A 19,403-nucleotide genomic window follows, 5' to 3' on the forward strand; every position below is an offset into this window, starting at 1 on the left:
CCAGTACAGACAAGTTTAAAACTGTTTGACACAAAGTGACACATATATTACTTGGTATTCGGGCGCCAAATGTTACGGTAAACATATTCAGTATTTTAGCTTTTTAGCGATTTTAAAATCATAAGCAATCCTGAAATATGTTTTCTGATATCGCCTCATTGCATGGCGACCCTGCGCGATACTTATAATAGTAAAATATGTAATTATGGATCTGTCCTAAATTCTTACTGTAACCTACCGTACCCGTATTCCCCGTTTTCCGTATTCCGTATTCCGTATTCTTACCGTATTCGTACGTCGGGCCTAATACAAATGTAAGTGTTTACGCGATTAAGTCCCGTTTTGTTCTAAAATTATGAGTGCAAATCGTGTTAGTCTAAATCAATATATCTTACCGTAAGGTTTCTCAAGTCTTCCTCCGCTGGAGACCATTTCCATGACCTCCCTGTTAGCGCAGCCCGTGTAAGGCATCACGCCTAATGAGAACACCTCCCATAGAAGTACTCCAAATGACCTGAGAACAGATATTACCATAAGTATTTAAAACGTACGCAATAAGAAATGATAATGTTTAACCATAGTTCAACAAAATCGATTACAGATGCTGGTGGCTAGGAATCTGTTACTTCTTGCTGAGCTGACATATCCTTTCCAAAAATCAGATACATACATATACATACATACATATAATCACGCCTGTATCCCATAAAGGGGTAGGCAGAGCACATGAACTACTAAGTTTCAGTGCCACTCTTGGCAAAAAGGGGTTGAAAGAAATCCAAATTGTGATATTGCAGTGACAGGTTGCCAGCCTCTCGCCTACGCCACAATTTAACCCATATCCCACAGTCGACTTCTACGACACCCACGGGAAAATATTTGGGGAAGTATTACCAAGCAATGGATAAGTCAAATTCAGAGGTTAACCCGTCACCACACAGGCCACGACACAATTTCGTGTCGTGTTCAATGCCACGTCAGCAAAAAAATTGAAGTTTTACTCACAAGACATAAGTCTGGATAGTGAAAACGCCATAAATATATGCCTCCGGTGGTATCCATTTATTAGGCAACATTGCCTTCCCTCCCTTTTTGTAGTAGTCAGTCCGGCCGGCATATCTCCACAACACAGATACGTATTGTGTTCGATGCAACGTCAAAGAAATTGAAGTTTTACCAAGGAATTATGAGATTACTCACCAGACATCAGTCTTAATAGTAAACACCCCGTCAATGTACGCCTCAGGCGGCATCCACTTAATAGGCAACATTGCCTTCCCTCCCTTCTTGTAGTAGTCAGCTCGGTATATGTCCCTCGCCATGCCGAAGTCAGCGATTTTGACTACGCGGCCTGGCCCGCGGGAGGAGAGTAGACAGTTTCTTGCTGCGATGTCCCTGTTGCAAGGAAATTATTTGTTTAAATTGGAGCTTCTAATAAACTATAAGTTTGTAAGTAGGTATAAATTGAAATAGATATGGGTGGGTAATAGGATGGGTGGTACAGTGGTAAAGACGTTAGCCGCGTAAGCTGAAGACCCTGTCGTTTTTTCTTTCGTGTATGATATCTATTTCAATTTATAATTTATATACTACTTTTGTGTGACTACTTGGAAAAAGAACAAATCAAAAAATATTCAATAAAATAATTTTATTTGTTCCCTATTTGTATAAGTAGGTAGTCATAAGAACTTTGTTCTGAACTTCGTAAGTGGATACGTTTGGCACAAGATTTTTGACGGTGTTTACAATAAATCACATCCAAAATTATTGTTAAAGAAAATATACGTCTGCATAAGAGACTGCGTGGCAAAAAGACCTGTATGATTTTTTCATTATAAGGATATGGACTGATCCTGCCATTAATCGGAAACATTCGAAGGCTAAATGGAGGATTTTAGGAATGCTAACAAAATTAGAGTCAAATTTTTTAGACGTGAAGTCAATACATATCACCAAAGGCATAATATAACTTCATCTAGACAGATAGTCTAAGAAAAAAAACCGGCCAAGTGCGAGTCGGACTCGCGCACCGAGGGTTCGACCGTACAAACCTGCATTTGATATGAATTTCAACTTGATAGCTCTACGCGTTCATGAGGAAAAAAGTAATAAGTTTATATTTATTAAAAAATATATATTTTGTTTTAATGTAACTAAAAATTTAAGGTTTTCGGAATTTTTCCTTTATGTGTGCTATAAAACGTTGCTTCATGCCAAATTTCAAGATTCTAGGTCGACTGGAAGTACCCTTTAGGTTTTGATTCCCTTGCGAGTACTTGCGAGTTTCAAAATATGCAGCTTAAATTGCTGTTTCTTTTGATTGCGTTGACATAGAAGTTTGATTTTGTTACAGCTTAAAGGTATTATAGACCTGAGTATTTGGTATGAATTTCAATTTAATACCTCTACGCGTTTATGAGGAAATGGGTAGTAAGGTTAAAATTATTAAAAAAAAATATATTATGTGATGTAACTAAAAATTTATGGTTTTCGTAATTTTTCCTTTATCTATGCTATAAGACGTTGCTTCGTACCAAATTTCAAGATTCTGAGTTCACGGGAAGTACCCTGTAGGTTTTGATTCCCTTGCAAGTGTCGAAAATTTGCGGCATAAACGGCTGTATCTTTTGATTGCGTTGGCTTAGAAGTTTGATTTTTTCACAGCTTTAAGGGACAGTAGACCTGAGTAATTGATATAAATTTCAGCTTCATACCTCCACGCGTTCCTGAGAAAAAGGGTCTTGACAGACGGACGGACGGACGGACAGACGGACAACAAAGTGATCCTATAAGGGTTCCGTTTTTTCCTTTTGAGGTACGGAACCCTAAAAACGTACCTCAGTACCATACAGAAAAAGGTACAGTGGCGTAGATGGCGTTACACCTTTGGGGGACGCTCAGCTAGATGGCGCTAATATTCATATTTGACATTTTAAAACATATCATGCTAAGAATATGGTCCAAATTGTCAAAACTGAGGTGCAAAAGTTTTAAGCCTATGTCAAGAGATGGCAGTCTATGCACTGTGATTACACATTTTACTTCGACAGTAACTCTCTCCTCTTTGATATCACTAACCTGTGTATAAATCGGTTGGACTCCAGATACTTGCAGCCCTTGCATACATCAATGGAACATAGCAGCAAGTCCTTCATAGTGAGTACGCTGGCCCGCTCCGGCCTTGGGCGGGACTCTCGGAGGAAATTCTTGAGATCGCCTCCTGCGAGGAGCTCGAGCACTATGAATCTGTGGAGAAAGGAAATCTATGAAATATCGGCCAATAAGAGTCGAAACCTTGATCTCAGGGTCGAATGGAGAAAAAGGGGAAGCTTTTTCCAGAATCAAGAGACTAGTTGGATAATAGGCGAGACGACTAAAAAAACGAATTAATCCGTATTTTTTCTTTTTTCTCGTAAACGAAAAATGACGACGGTACAATGCGTTGAAGTTTCGCGTGACGTCACGCCTAGGTACAATTTTTACTTAGAAGTGACGTTACAAGCCCCCACTCCGGAACTTTGATGCTATCCCGTGAACAAAGCCAAACAGCTCTTACCTGGGATGACTATCAAAGCACACTCCAATCAGATGCACAACATTGGCGTGCCTAAACTTCGCCATAATAGCTGCCTCCATTAAGAAGTCACTCTCAACCTGCCCTATACATAGATAACTCTGGATAGATATTCACGGCTACTGACAGTCCTAGATTTGGATTTAGACAATAGAACCACAGATCTTACGTCGGATGACTATCAAAGCAGACTCCAATAAAATGCACAACATTAGCGTGTCTAAACTTTGCCATAATAGCTGCCTCCATGAAGAACTCCCTTTCAACCTGCCCTGTAGATAATCCTGGAAAGATCTTCACTGCTACTGGGAGTTCTAGATTTGGGTTTAGACCATTTAACCAAAGATCTTACCTGGGATGACTATCGAAGCACACTCCAATCAGATGCACCACGTTCGCATGTCTGAACTTTGCCATAATAGCAGCCTCCATTAAGAAGTCGCTTTCTGCCTGCCCTGTGGATAATTCTGGAAGGGTCTTGACTGCCACTGGGAGCTCCTGGTTGTTGGCCCCGTGGCGGTAGAGACCTTGGTAGACCTCGCCGAAAGCGCCTTGCCCGAGGGCCCTGGAAATGTGGATCAATGTGAGTTTTGGGGATAAACGTCAGATTCTTTTGAATTGTGAATTAAAATTAGTTTCCATTGTTTCATGATGATGATGGGAATAATGACAATAAAAATAAAAATAATTACAATAAAAGCGTTGGTTGCCTAAGCGGTAAAAGCGTGCGACTTTAAATCCGGAGGTCGCGGTTTCGAACCCCGGCTCGCACCATCGAGTTTTTCGGAACTTATGTGCGAAATGTCATTTGATATTTGCCAGTCGCTTTTCGGTGAAGGAAAACATCGTGAGGAAACCGGACTAATCCTAGTAAGGCCTAGTTACTCTTTAGGTTTTAAGGCCAGAATGGCAGTCGCTTTCGTAAAACTAGCGCCTTCGCCAAATCTTGGCGTTGACTACTCAAAGCGGACCCCAGGCCCCCATGAGTCATGGCAAATGCCGGGATAACGTAAGGCGAATGATGATGACAATAAAAAATAATAAAAAACTCATATGAGTGACAAAACTCGATACACCTTCTTTGTCAGAAACAACACCTGGTTGATTCAACCTTAATCAATCAGTTCTCTAAAACTGCCATGCTTATAGCTTAGGAAAACTGTTCTTTAATAAGCTTCCGGAAAAGGTATTGGGTATTTATTTGACCAAGCAATACCTACTCACGAGATTATTCTTAACACTGGTGGCAACGGGTTTCCACCAAGATTCTGTGACGAACCCTTGATCCTTTCTAAGGTTTTTCGACACAAAGTTCGATGTAAATTGTCAGGGAAAGAAAAATATTGAATACTTACTTGACTAACTTCAAGGCTTCTCTCGAAACCTGTGGTAGACCCCTCACATCGATTCCTTGTGGTAGAATATTCTCGCTGCCATAGTGAGGGTTGAAAGCCATGCTCAGAGGGTTCTCAGTGCCTCCAGGCGCGTTCCTCAGTCGGTGTAACTGGACCTCCTGTTCTAGAAGGTGCTTTTGACGGAGTTCTGATTCTTTCCGACGCTGGTAAATGTTATCTGTAGGGTAAGACGTCCAGTTTGTAATAGTTAAAGACTTCTTCGTATTGCAAGAAAATTGTTTAATTATTTATTTAAGTATGTATATCGTCGCTTAGCACCCATAGTACAAGGTTTGCTTAGTTTGGGGCTAAGTTGATCTGTGTAAGGTGTCCCCAATATTTATTTATTTAAACTTTATTGCACAAAACAAAATTGTACAAATGGCGGACTTAATGCCTTAAGACATTCTCTACCAGTCAACCATTGGGGCAAACAATTGGATTCGAGTGTTCATAATTATCAAAGCAGATAAGTCACATTAATTGATTTTGAATGCTAAATTTCATCCCAAATTTTGGAATTTAATACCTCCCTTAAAGTTCACCCTTTACGTCAATGTTTTTAAGCTTTAACTACTTGGGTGGATCAAACTTTCAGATATGAATATGGGCTAGGACTGCTAGGAGGCTATATTACACTTAATTTGCCTTTTAACGAGCAATATTCAAAAATATTCCTCATAGCCATCCTAGAGTCCTAAAAATATGCACAATTTTGATTTGCAGGTTGGTCTTTCTCTTTATAGGACTGCTGTATCAGAATAGAAAAATATGTATTTAAAGATTTACATTACCAGTTGACTAATGGCAAGTCACTTACACATGTACAGACATCCAATAACGAAGATCAGCGCGAAGATGAAGCAAAATACCCCGAGCACCCACACCAACAAGTTGGACATGTTCGTCCAAGACTCTTCCACTGTAACAAAAAGAAATGCATCCAAACATTTTGGTATTTCGACACTGATTTAAACTTTCACGATCTCTGTAGCCAGAATCTGTTGATGCCACCTTTAGCCAGTCTGCTCCAGACCACGGGGACAATGGCAACGCCATCCTTGAAACGAAGAAACCTCCGAGATTTTTAGGTTAGGCGGTTAGGCGATTAAGTCCCGTTTAACAAATTTATCAAACCAAAGTAATAAAATCATCGGAATTTAAACCCTAAAGATCTCACTCAGGCAAGTCATAGGCACTAGCTTGAGATGTTTACGAAACAGTGACTTTTATAATTTTTATAAAATTATCACTTGATATTTAGGTACTCTTCACTAGAGGAACGTTATGGACTAGTCCGGAGTCGCGACTGGGCTTAGTATTTTCCTGTGATTTCGAAAATCAGATTACAATCGCAGCACATCAGAATCCACAAGTGAGCCACGACAAAAAATCGAGGCAGATGATGACCAGATAATCACCATCGCTTCTTTGAAAAAAATTGCAGGCTTTTTACAAATGGAATAAACAAAAGAAACTGAAACAAGTGAATAAATACTTACGTATGCACTTGGTGGGGTCGTTGGCATCAGTGGCCCAGGTGGAAGGGCAATAGCAGCGAACTTCACTTCGGTGCTCATTTAGAGCTACACAGCGGTAGGCGCAGCCGCAGTCCTGAAAACAACAGGAATGTTAGTTGTTCCTCATAATCCTCATTTAGATGGTACTCAGAATGTGCCTTGTAAAAGCCTTATACATACATACATACAATCACGCCTGTATCCCATAAAGGGGTAGGCAGAGCACTTGAACTACTCAATTTTCAGTGCCACTCTTGGCAAAAAGGGGTTGAAAGAAAACGAAAATTGTGACATTGCAGTGACAGGTTGCCAGCCTCTCGCCTACGCCACAATTTAACCCGTATCCTACTGTCGACTTCTACGACACCCAGGGGACGAAAGGGGGTGGTGAAATTCTTAACCCGTCACCACACGGGCAAAAAGCCTTATAGGGGACAAAATCGCCCAAACCGCCGTATTGACGTCCATCACAGATCATCTCATCTCGTCTGAAGAATTGGCACAGTGAGACGCGAAATTGCATGGAGAAATTATGAATGCATTCATCATGTACACTGTTTTTTGAAGAATTCATTTAAAAGTAAAAATCCTCGCCAGCGACTTAATTCCACAGCCAAAGCTTTTGCTGAAGGATATTTGTCTGAAACCACGTTGTTCTTGAGTATTAAGATTTTAAGGGGTAAATATTCTGGGTGAATCCACGTAAAAGTAACATTGAGAATACTTATTTAGAGATAGATTATCACTTGAACTTGCATAGTGAATAAATGGAACATGCCACAAAATTGTGACTCGTGTTATTCTTGCTGCGGATTGACCCATATTTTTTGGAGCCATCCAATAATAGCAGGGACCATTGCCAGTCAATAATAGCAGGGACCATAACCAATGTTAAGTTTTGATGACGATGTAACACCAACTTACATGGATAGCCGGTATGATCAGCACTTCTCCCGGACTGCTCCTCTGTCCTACAGTAACTTCACTGTAGTCTCTGATCGCCCGCGCCGTGTCCACATACGACCATCCACCTTCGCTGTGATGCCCGTGCCCCTCGTTTGTGTTGCCACCTGGAAATAGGATGACAAATTGAAGAAATTCCGTAGGTTACCAATACCAATTATCATTAATTTGTATTAGGTACCTAAGTATCGATGCAAAAACGACAAAAGGGCCGGTAGCATCAAACCTTCTGTCACCGTTATAGCGTTCGTTAAATTTTATTGTATGGGAAGTTCCATCAGACATCTGCTGCGTGACGACGATGTGTCTGTCAAATGTGGTTGATGCAACCGGCCCTTAATACTGCTTTACGCTCGATCCATTGCATCCTGTTGAAATCTTCTTTGAGGAAAAGTAATAGTGAATGTCGGGAATACACCACAGATATTAGCCGTAACAGTATATTTTTCCTTCACCAAACCATCTCAAGTACCAGGATGTCAGGAATCCCCAGAAGTGTACGCACCTATCCATCCTCCGCCGCCGCCGCCGCGCCGGCAGCCGCCGCCGCCGCCGCCGAAGCCGCCGTGCGCGCGCCCCACGCACGCCAGCCCGCCGACGGCGCCATCCTTTAGCGCGCCTCCTCGAACTAGCTCGAAGCCTGGAGTGATGGGCTTCGCGCCCGCTACCCATCCACCGCCGGCACCTGAGGAGAGAAATAGAAGTAAACTTGAGAACAAAAAGACAACAAGTGAGTCTTTCACTGCAGCACAGGATGGAGAAAAACTTTGTCGTGAGGGATGGCTTGAAAACTACCTTACGACTAAAAGAAGAAGCTCTCGATTTCTCTTGCCCTTCAGTAGGGCTTCCTCTATCGATGTTTTTCTAAGATTCTGATGATGAAGAGATACTATCTCATCCTTCAAACACATAATGAATTTTCCTCACGATTTTTAAAGAATAGCAGGACAAAATACACCAGTAGTTGACCCTCAAACCACTTTTCCCAGTACTACATACCTGTAGTCTGGACAAACTCCTGGTGAGTTCTGAGATCCTGGTACCCCAGGATCTCAGAACTCACCAGGAGCTTGTCCAGGCTGACCGTACATGCAGCCTGACTCCGGAGTAGCGTTGATAGCGGGGCGAGCGTGCTCACGTGCTGTGAACCATCATCGTGGAAGGTATACCCTAGGGACCTTCCCTAGCACTAGGAAGAAGAGGCTTTTGATCTAAAGCCAATGAATTTTCTTCAAACTCTCGGTCCAAGAGAAGCTTCAATCATCTTTTAAAAATCGTCAAACAACAATACGACAAAATTCACCCGATATTTCCCACTAGAGCAACATTTCTTAGTACTCAAGTACCAGGATCTCAGAACTCACCAGGAGTTTGTCCAGGCTGGCCGTACATGTAGCCAGACTCGGGAGTAGCGTTGGTAGCAGGGCGCGCGTGCTGCGATCCATCGTCGTGGAAGGTGCCGAGGGAAATGCCCCCACCACCGCCCGCTACTAGGAGGGGGAATTCTTGGCCTTCTTTGTCGATCTAGAAAAGAATAAAAAAGGTTAGTGAATGGTTAAACTACAGTTACTATTGGACAGTGCGATATTATTTTTTTTTTGCAATTTGAATTAAATATATGTATAGGTATAATGTTACTCACAAGGAAGACATAGGTGGCGCCGCCGCCGCCACCGCCGCCATCTTGGACGTGCGTGTTGCGGACCTCGTGCGTTTTGCTCGTGAAGATGACCGCTGAGTCGTTCCGCTTGTTGCACTCTTGCGTTTCTTGGGCGGATAGACCCTGTCGAAAAAACAGATGCTTACCTACTTTAAAATAAAGTGATTCACTCGTTTTGCTTCCACGATAAGGTTTATCGTCACCTAAGAACCATATACCTAGTTAAAATTAACTAAGCAAAGAGTCAAAATAAGAATGGGAATAGCCTTTTTTTAGGCATACAAGAAAGGTTATACCTTCACCTTAGAGATGGACTAGAATGTATTCTAGATGGACCACTTTAAAATAGTATGATTTTTCTCCCCTTTATCACAGATTATTAATAAGTTACTAACGTAACAGATACTTCACTCGCCCGCAAAACGACAAATATCTACGCTTTATTTAACTAATAAGTTCCTACGTAAAACTCTAGGTACATCGCAACTACAGAGGCGGGCGCGTGGCGCCCATCGGCCACTTGTTCATTCGAATGAACGGCTAGCGGGTAGGTACTTGACGCGCGACATCGAGCGAGTGACGTAGGCCTGCCTTTTTGAAGAAAAGAAAGTTCTGTAGCTTAGCGTAGCGCTGGTGGGAACGGGTTCAAGCTGATTGGTGAATTTCAAACACATTCACGTAGCGCGTCTCTGGTTGAAAGGCACCCTAAATATAGATTATGGACTTACCTTCTTACAAGCGTTGAGTCCTTGCTGTCCCATCAGCATATGTATTTTCTCCCCTTTATGCAGTTCAAAGAGAGCTCTAGCGGATGCTCCATGGGCTACGCCTACCCAACTCCCACCGAGGCCGCCGCTAGCGCCTAATGCTATTATCCTGCAAAGAAACAATAGCCATGAGAGAGGAAGCATGGTAAAGAATCTTGATTACAATTCGAATAAAATACGTCAAAAGGTCAGATCAGATTTTGTTTATTTAATACTAGCTTCTGCCCGCGGCGTCGCTCACATTAAATTCTAAAATTGCGGAATTCTCCATACAAACTTCCACCACTTGTAATTGACATTGACAACCACTTGTAAATTGTAACTTGTAGCTTCGAGAAACGGGCCTCTGATTTGACCAGAAAGGACAGACCAGATATTGAACACTGACTTTGTGGAGCAAAGTACCCTATTGCAGGGTATAATAGGCGAGAGGCTGGCAATCTGTCACTGCAATGTCACAATTTGGATTTCTTTCAACCCCTTTTGCCAAGAGTGACACTGAAACTTAGTAGTTCTTGTGCTCTGCCTACCTCTTTATGGGATACAGGCGTGATTATATGTATGTATGTAAGTACCCTATTGGACACCCGATAGTCGGGATCTTGGCGTAGTACCGATTCTTCGAACTCTGCAACCCGAATATCGGATTTGTAAAATTTTGTGACCTGACGCGAAATATCTTTGGCCGGGTGATAATGTATATGTGTATAAGGACACCTTTTCTATCAGAAATATCATGAGAAAAACACCTTTTCAGTAGCATCAGAGAACTTACGTGTATAGCCCCTCATGAGGCACGTGCCACACTTGCACGCCGCTGTTGACGGTGACAGACACGCCGGTCTGGTTGTACGCCGCGTCGCACATCGTCTGGTTGGGCCCGAAGCGGCCCGTGGCACCACAGGTTGTGAACCGGTAGACTGAAACAAGAGGCATTTACAGATGTAGTGTGAAAAGGGTTTCCTTCGGAAACGTTCGTATTTGTCATGCTAGTTCAGTCAATGTCAGTACATCTTGTATTGACACTGACTGAAATAGCACGCGACGTTCGTACGTTTCCGTAACAATACGAAGGCAAATCTTTTTGCACTACATCTATAGTACTTACCCTACATTTTAATATCTAAGAGAACTAAATGAAACGACCCAGGAGAATTTCGAATAAATTTAGACAAACAAGTCTAAGTACAACGCCTTAAATGCCACTACTTCTGTAAACTAGACCTGTACACTCTTGGTCAATACTGTAACTTAATATTGGTCCATAAAAAAATTTGATAATTGAAAGTGTTACATGTTAATTTTGGTGAAGGATTCGATTATACTGTGGAGATAAATCCCCGAGTACTTAAGTTTCAAACTGGAAAAGGAATACGAAGAACTTCTTTACAACTAAGCAATAACAATCAAATCAAGGCAACACTTACAGGTTTTATCAGCGAAAGCATGATGCGGCGTCGTCTTCTCTTCAAACACAGGATCGTAATAATTGTAATCACCCAACTCGTCGGGGTCTATATTGAGCCCGAAACACTCGGGCGCCATAGAAAAGTCGTCGATCGCGGCGTCAGAGTAGATCCGCATTCCCCTCCGAGTTTTGAATTCGAGGAAGTAGCTGCAAAGCAAAATAACATAAAAACCTTTTCCTTGCACATATATTTTCTTATGCAATCTTTATGATTAATCCGTTGATTTTATTAAATATTCGCCGCTTGAATGAGCAAAATGATTTTGTTTTTCAATGAGCTTTCGACTCCTTAATTTTAACAAATTATCTTATTATCCATAATGACATCAATAAAAAACATGTTTCAAAAGTTTAATTGCAATATAAGCACAAATTTTCAAACTTAAATTAATTTTAAATCATCGAATCCGTGACATCCGTGTTAAACTATTTTTACAAATGGCGTACCCCAAGGTACTGTTCTCGGACCATTTCTGTTCTTTGTCAATTTCTTTCATTTTCTAAACTTTTGTAAAAGATAAATGAAATTTATAAGTGAATATCATACCGTCTAGTAATATTAGGCAGGAATATGATGGCTCGTAGCCAGTTCTCGCCCTTGTCCCTGTGCGAGAACCAGACTTGATGCGAGATGTTGCCGCGAGTGGACAGTTCTACGACGTTCACGCTTAGAGAGCCGGTGTTGCGGCCGTTTTGTTGGTAGTAGAAACGGATCTGTGGAAATATAGTAAATGACATTGACAGACTTTGCGATGTGCTAGAAGATTGATTATGAAATAGAAGATTCATGTATTAACAATTGTTACAAAATAATTAAGGATAATCATTAATACGTCTATGACAATATAGACATAGCAAAAACTTGAAATATGTATCAATAAACATAGTTCTTATTATATACTATCTAAAATACAATCATTTGGGTCACATACATATCTAAAGTCTCTCCAGTAGATATACCAAAAATTAAGAGCAATAAATCGAAATTTTCAGACTGGATTTAACATTCTTTATTACCATTATTTTTTCATTGACCTGTGAATAAAACTCATACTTCCGAAACTAAGTAATCGTGTATATGACCGCGATTTCAAGTATTTTTATTGGCCTGTTTCAGAACTCACCATACAACAATTATAATATCTCGACGACGGTTGCCCATGCAGCCTTGGTGGCGGGTTAAACACCACCGTCTTCATCACAGCCGTCGACGCGAAATCCGCCTTCTCCTGATTCGGCCCAGTCACATTCATGTTCACAAACAGGTAATACCCCACACAGTGGGTTAGGGTGTAGTTCATGTGGGCTGGGAAGAGCGGTGGACCACTTTTATTGGTGAGTGGGTTTCAGGTGGTCCGCAGGTGTGGTCGTGGTTTGGGCCAGTCTTGTCCGTTGGTGTGGGACCGCTGTGACGGACCCATTTTAGGATTGGTCTGTGGAAGAAGATTTGGTTGAAAATTGAGTTGACTTGTTTAAAAATACGCAGTTTCACTGAGAGCTTAACTGGCTTGAAATTAACTGTTGCATGTTGTTCACTTTCAGAATTTAATATGGTACTTATTAGCTAATCAGATTGTGAAATACTTACTGAGGTATATTTTCAAAACCGCAAAAGTCTTGCTCGAAGTCGCAGTAGGATCCATAGGGCATTTTATCTATAAAGATCGCACGGACATTTATTACCATATAATTTCAAAACCTAAATACCTATAAAAATACAGGTGCGTTATTTGTACAGATGAAAAAAGGTACTATAAATTTTAAGATACATCCTTTGAAGTTAATACTTTTACGAGTAGTGTAGTGAACTCGAAAGGAGTTCTTAGGCAAACGACTTTCTTTGAAATGTTTTTAATAGACTTGAACTACCGAGAATCGGATCTTACCGCAGTTTTGATTTTCATCGCTGCCGATATCGCAATCCTTCACCAAATCACACACCTGCTGTAGCTTGATACATGACTCCTTCTGCAAGGGAAAATAATGCAATCATTAGAAACATAACTTAGTTGGAAGAAAGTGAGTGCTGACTGCTGACAAGATGAAGAAATATAGAAAGGAATTGAAGAAGAAGACACGTTGTACCGACCCCACATAACTTGGGATAAGGGTAGGTAACAATTAAGAAACATAACTTTAGTTAATGTATTTGGCAATTTAGATGTACTTACACCCATGATTTCGCACTTATGCTGTGGAGGCTTGCACTGGCCATTATAAATGGGTGGTTCAGGAACACAGTCCACCATCCTTATATTGTCTATGGCGATGTGAGGTAGTGGACTGGTCAGGCTGACGAAGGAAGGCCGAGTGATTTCCACCATGATGTTGACCTCTTGCTGGATTTTGGCGATTTTCACTTTGAAGTAGCGCCATCTGTACAGAGAAACAAAATGTAATAAATTAATCACTGACATGATTTTGAGAAATCGGTACTTACCATATGAAATACTTCTAAATTCATTTCAGTTTAGGATCAAAGTTTCTGAAATGAGTTATACATAGCATTCACCGTAGTTCAATGATCAAACAAAAGGGTTTGACTATTCCTAGTAGTGGTTGGAGACCTAATTTTGGAATATACAATTTCTTATTAGTTTCAAGGTCAGATGGCTATCTCTATCGTATATTTAGTTTCCACGTGAATTCTCGGGATTAGTTGCCAAAGCGGATCCCAAGCTCTCATAGATCGAGGTAAATGCCTGGATAACGCAAAGAAGATGAAATGAGCAGCCTAAATAATCCAACAACGGGATACTCCTACATTGTCTTGCTGACTAACTTCCATTTTGCATCTTGCTCTGTTGAAGCCAGACTTCCATCTGTGGGAGAGAGACAGGTAATACTTACTCTTCATAGTTATTCCCGGTGACTTCAGTCAGGATCCACTGGATCCCTGATTCAGACTCGGAGACTAGACGTATACTGGCGTTTTGCATCCTGCTCTGATGCAGCCAGGCTTCAAACTAAGGGAGAAACAAAAGGTAAAATTGGCTTGTACCAATGAGTTTTTCGGTACTGATGTGCGAAATGTCATTTGATATTTGCCAGTCGCTTTACGGTGAAGGAAAACATCGTGAGGAAACCGGACTAATCCCAATGAGGCCTAGTTACCCTTCGGGTTGGAAGGTCAGACGGCAGTTGCTTTCGTAAAACTAATGCCTTCGTCAAATCTTGGGATTAGGTAGTTGTTTAATTGGACCCCAGGCTCCCATGAGTCGCGGCGAATGCTGGGATAACGCAAGGAGGATGATGGTATATTACATATTCAAGTACAAAAAGGTACCTAAAGAAATGAAATAAGTACTTAACGGGCTCTCTATAACTCCAATTGCCGTTTAATAAGTTTACTCTTACGGTAGATGTCGCTAAGGGTCCTTTTGACCTGAGTGGTGGAAAATTACGCTGGCTTGGTTGAAGTCTTGGTGGATCAGTTGGCAGAGCGCTGGAGCATCGATCCAGTTGCCGTGAGTTCAAGTCACACCATGGCAGTCATTGTCCACTTTTAAAATTCTAAGACTTAACGGGCTCTATCAACCTATGCAACTGAACCTTAAAAATGTAATTATTTTACCTGGCAGGTCTCCCATAGTCCTCGAAATAATGGGGACCGTATCACCATGTTCTCCATTGTGGGGTCCACCGGAAGGTAAAGGAAGCGACCTGAGGAAGAAAACAGGAATCAATATTGTACATACAACATACTACATACATACATACTGGCCTTAGCGTCTATTTCAGACGATTTATGGTGCAATGTCCGAGAGACATCGCTTTTGATGACTGAAGAGACCTATGCGAGAGCGACATAATTAACATACATAAATTATACATACATAAATTCCTGACTGTATTTCGAAACAGGGTAGGCAGAGCACATGAAACTGCTCAAGTTTTAGTCCCCCTTCTTGCAGCATTAAAAGGGTTTGATGATTTTGCAGAGACAGGTTGCCACCCGATAACCCACATTGCATCGAAATTATATGGAAGATCGAGTCAGTTTCGATAGTTACTATAGAATAGATTAATTATTATACTACTAGCTTTTGCCCGCGGCTTCGCTCGCGTTAGAAAGAGACAAAAAGTAGCCTATGTCACTCTCCATCTCTTCATCTATCTCCACCTAAAAAATCACGTCAATTCGTCGCTCCATTTTGCCGTGAAAGACGGACAAACAAACAGACACAAACACTTTCCTATTAGTATGGATATTGGATAGTATGGATTAAGAACCGAATGGAAACCATTCTGCCGTACGTCATTCTTAGCATCGCAAATCTAAAGTAGGGCCCATTTAGACGGTACGAGAACTCGCATACGAGTTTTATTACATTGCGGTATTTGATGGCTGTGCAAAATTGTATGTAACCTCAACAGACGCCAAATCAGTAACCCAAAGTCAGTAAATCGGTGTACACGCGGGCTAAACAACCGCCGTTGCCATGGCAACCTGGGATTAGCGCGTGAACCCTGACATTTAACACGGGCTCGGTGTTGCTAGGACGGTTGAGGAATCTCTAGCGAAATATTGGGATGTTACGACATTTGTGATATTAGCTCATTATAAGATAATAGTTATTTGTTATACAAGGCCCAAGGGGGTAAAGTTGTATTTTAACGCCGAGTGTGGAATTGAAAAACGAGCAAGTGAAAGGATTCTATAGTTGAACCACGAGCGAAGCGAGAAGTAAAATACATTTGCACCCGAGTGTAACACAAAACTTTTCCTCTCATTATAGCGAGGAAACTACAACGCAAAAAATGCGTTTATCACTGATTCCAGTAGTTCCACAGGTGGTAAATCATCTTTATTACTAGATTCACCTACTTTTATTAATTTTAAAGCAGTTAATTTGACTTTATTCAAGGTCAAATTACTTTACCCACTAGTGGATAAAATGCGTTTTTACCCGCTGGTATTGAAGGACAAAACACGTGTTATGAGCTAGTGAGGGGAAAAATATTTAATGCAATGCACGAAATAAAGCACCATATAATTAGAAGAAAAATCTGGACACTAGTTATGTTTTAACATAATTTCTATTTAATAAGTCAAAAGTAAAATGAATTGACCGTGACGTCACTCATCAGTATTTCATAGTAATTCCATACTCGCAAATCGTTTTGACAGTTCTTAAAAAGAAGCTGATTTGATTAGTAAGAAACTAGCATATTTTAGTTATGATAAATAAATAAATAAATACCTATAGCACAGTATAATATAGAGTACTGTTGTACAGTATGGCCACTCCCTACTCCCCGTTGAAAATTCCGCCCACCCGCTCTCGGTTACCTCACAGTAGCCGCCTCGCCTGTCACAAACGCGACTAGTCGACCTGTCATATCTCACTCATACAAGCATGGTACGTGTTCACCTACACGAGCTTAGACTGCGCGTTCCTACACGCGCCTCTTTCATATATTTCATTGTCCGAGGTGTGCCTGTAGCACTGATTCCATCAAAAGCAAGTAAGCGATGAGCTATCGGTGTACTAATATGTATTAAGGTCCGACCGAGATCTCGGTCTCGGTCTCGGCATTCTCGGCCGAAAATCGGGCCGAGATCTCGGTCTCGGCTCTCGGCCAAAATGGGCCGAGATTCTCGGTGAAACCGAGACTCAGATTTTAATTTATTGCGCACTCGCGTCCAATCGGTTTTTAGCTACCCTTTGATTACATCGCCCGTTTGGTATCCCGATTTTAGTGATTTTGGTAGGTTCTTTATCGATATTTCTCTATAAGCTATGGCGCCTGCTTACCATCAGGCGAGCCGTATACTTGTTTATCACTGATGTAGTCTATTTTGCTACAGTAGATAGGTAAGGGGTGCGGTAGGTTTGGGTAGTTACGGAACCAAACACTAAACACGGCCCGACATGCTCCTGGATTCCTGATTAATAGGCGAATTTCGGTTATGAAAACATTTTTTGCAAAAATTGCATGTTTTCCGCTGTTTTAAATAAATTGTCGGTCTCGGTCTCGGTCTCGGCCAAGAATCAAATTGAATCTCGGTCTCGGTCTCGTTCTCGGCCGAGACAAAAATATCGTTCTCGGTCGGACCTTAATATGTATTCTGTGCCCCCGTGTAATAACAGACGCTGAGATGATAGCGCGAGCGAGTTATAGTTCGTCGCCGAGCTATGAGCTATAAACAGCTCGCACTCTGTTTTTAACCCCCGACGCAAAAACGACGGGGTGTTATAAGTTTGACGTGTCTGTCTGTCTGTCTGTCCGTCCGTCCGTCCGTCCGTCTGTGTGTCTGTCTGTCTGGCTGTGTGTGTGTGTGTGTGTGTCTGTCTGTGGCATCGTAGCTCCCGAACGGATAAACCGATTTAGATTTAGTTTTTTTGTCTGAAAGCTGAGTTAGTCGGGTGTGTTCTTAGCCATGTTTCATGAAAATCGGTCTACTAGGTCGCAGTCGGGGTTTTTTTCAAAATTTTAATTTTGTGGTTAGGTTATATTTACACGGGAGCAACTATCTTTCGATAGTCTCTATCGCGAATAGCTCATCGCTTATTCGCTATGGGTGTGACCAGTTCCTACACAAAAGACCAGTCATCAGCGTGTCTTACTTATTACCAAAGACCTATATATTTTTTTTTTATACTACGTCGGTGGCAAACAAGTATACGGCCCGCCTGATGTAAAGCGGTCACCGTAACCTATGGACGCCTGCAACTCAAACAGTGTCACATGCGCGTTGCCACCCCATTAGAAACTTGTACATTCCCTTTTGCTGTGTTAAGTACACAGCAAAAAGGAGTGTACAAGTTCCAAGGAGGGTTCGGGTTGCCGACGACTCAAAGGACAATAAACAGAACAAGTTAGTTCCGTAAGTCCTCCCGTCATCAGCACACCGCACGGCAGGAACACAACACTATGAGTAGGGTCTAGTGCTATTTGGCTGCGGTCTTCTGTAAGGCGGAGGTACTACCCCAGTTGGGCTCTGCTCTAGATTCGAACGAGACGATATCCGCTGTGCTGTGCCCTACCACACAAAGCGGAATATCATTCGCTATGCCCTACCTCCTACTGTCTATATAACTTCGTATAGACCGATAAAGTCTAAGAAAAAAACGTACCCCAAAACCATACAGAAAAAGGTACGGTGAGCTAGATGGCGATACACCTTTGGGGTACGCTCGGCTAGATAGCGCTAATATTAATATTTGACATTTTAAAACATATCAAGCTAAGAATATGGGCCAAATTGTCAAAACTGAGGTTCAAAAGTTTTAAGCCTGTGTCGAGAGATGGCAGTCTATGCACTGTGATTACACATTTTACTTTGACAGTAACTCTCTTTAATACTCGATCCTCTTTGCTTATTACTCTTTGTCTACCTAATAAGAAAGAGAGATGGAAAGAAATAACAACGATTTGCTACGGAGTCTGAAAGCCTGGCCTCTTTTCGGCAAAGCTAAAACAAGCTGCAATTTCCATACTTCACTGTAAACTATGTCTAAAGTTAGTTTAGTTTGACTTTAGCTATCTGGCGCGACCGGTAGGATCTGGACCTTAGGTGTGTAGTGCGACTAACCTAACCGCAAAATTAAAATTTTGAAAAAACCCCCGACCGCGACATAGTGGGCCGATTTTCATGAAACATGGCTAAGAACACTCCCGACTAACTCAGCTTTCAGACAAAAAAACTAAATCAAAATCGGTTCATCCGTTCGGGAGCTACGATGCCACAGACAGACACACACACAGACAGACAAACAGACAGACAGACAGACAGACAGACAGACAGACAGACAGACACGTCAAACTTATAACACCCCTTCGTTTTTGCGTCGGGGGTTAAAAAGGGTTTCCATCGTATTTTCCGGAAAATCATGATAGTTCCGTCAATGTCGACGAGTGGTCTGGCCTAGCGCGTTTTGTCCTGGGTTCGACATTTTTTTGTGTGATGAGCACAGATATTCGTATTTGTTCCTGAGTCATGGTTGTTTTCTATGTATACATACATACATACAATCACGCCTGTATCCCATAAAGGGGTAGGCAGAGCACATGAAACTATTTATTTATTTATTTAATCTTTATTGCACAAC

General features: G+C 41.6%; 1 protein-coding gene across 1 annotated transcript in view; it reads right to left on the reverse strand.

The window, feature by feature from the left end:
• Positions 1-19,403, reverse strand: part of LOC125237080 (ALK tyrosine kinase receptor) — a 42,517-nt gene that overhangs the window by 13,476 nt on the left and 9,638 nt on the right. Inside the window, 22 exon segments of the mRNA XM_048144032.1 lie at positions 396-514; positions 1,201-1,395; positions 3,079-3,246; positions 3,927-4,139; positions 4,930-5,146; positions 5,789-5,890; positions 6,471-6,582; positions 7,413-7,558; positions 7,957-8,136; positions 8,816-8,975; positions 9,094-9,234; positions 9,840-9,987; positions 10,654-10,798; positions 11,306-11,493; positions 11,894-12,060; positions 12,471-12,694; positions 12,697-12,779; positions 12,935-13,001; positions 13,233-13,314; positions 13,518-13,722; positions 14,197-14,312; positions 14,921-15,009. Of these exon segments, the coding sequence (XP_047999989.1) occupies positions 396-514; positions 1,201-1,395; positions 3,079-3,246; positions 3,927-4,139; positions 4,930-5,146; positions 5,789-5,890; positions 6,471-6,582; positions 7,413-7,558; positions 7,957-8,136; positions 8,816-8,975; positions 9,094-9,234; positions 9,840-9,987; positions 10,654-10,798; positions 11,306-11,493; positions 11,894-12,060; positions 12,471-12,694; positions 12,697-12,779; positions 12,935-13,001; positions 13,233-13,314; positions 13,518-13,722; positions 14,197-14,312; positions 14,921-15,009 (3,267 nt within the window).

This window comes from Leguminivora glycinivorella, chromosome 20 (assembly GCF_023078275.1).
Source record: "Leguminivora glycinivorella isolate SPB_JAAS2020 chromosome 20, LegGlyc_1.1, whole genome shotgun sequence".
Taxonomy (NCBI): Eukaryota; Metazoa; Arthropoda; class Insecta; order Lepidoptera; family Tortricidae; genus Leguminivora; species Leguminivora glycinivorella.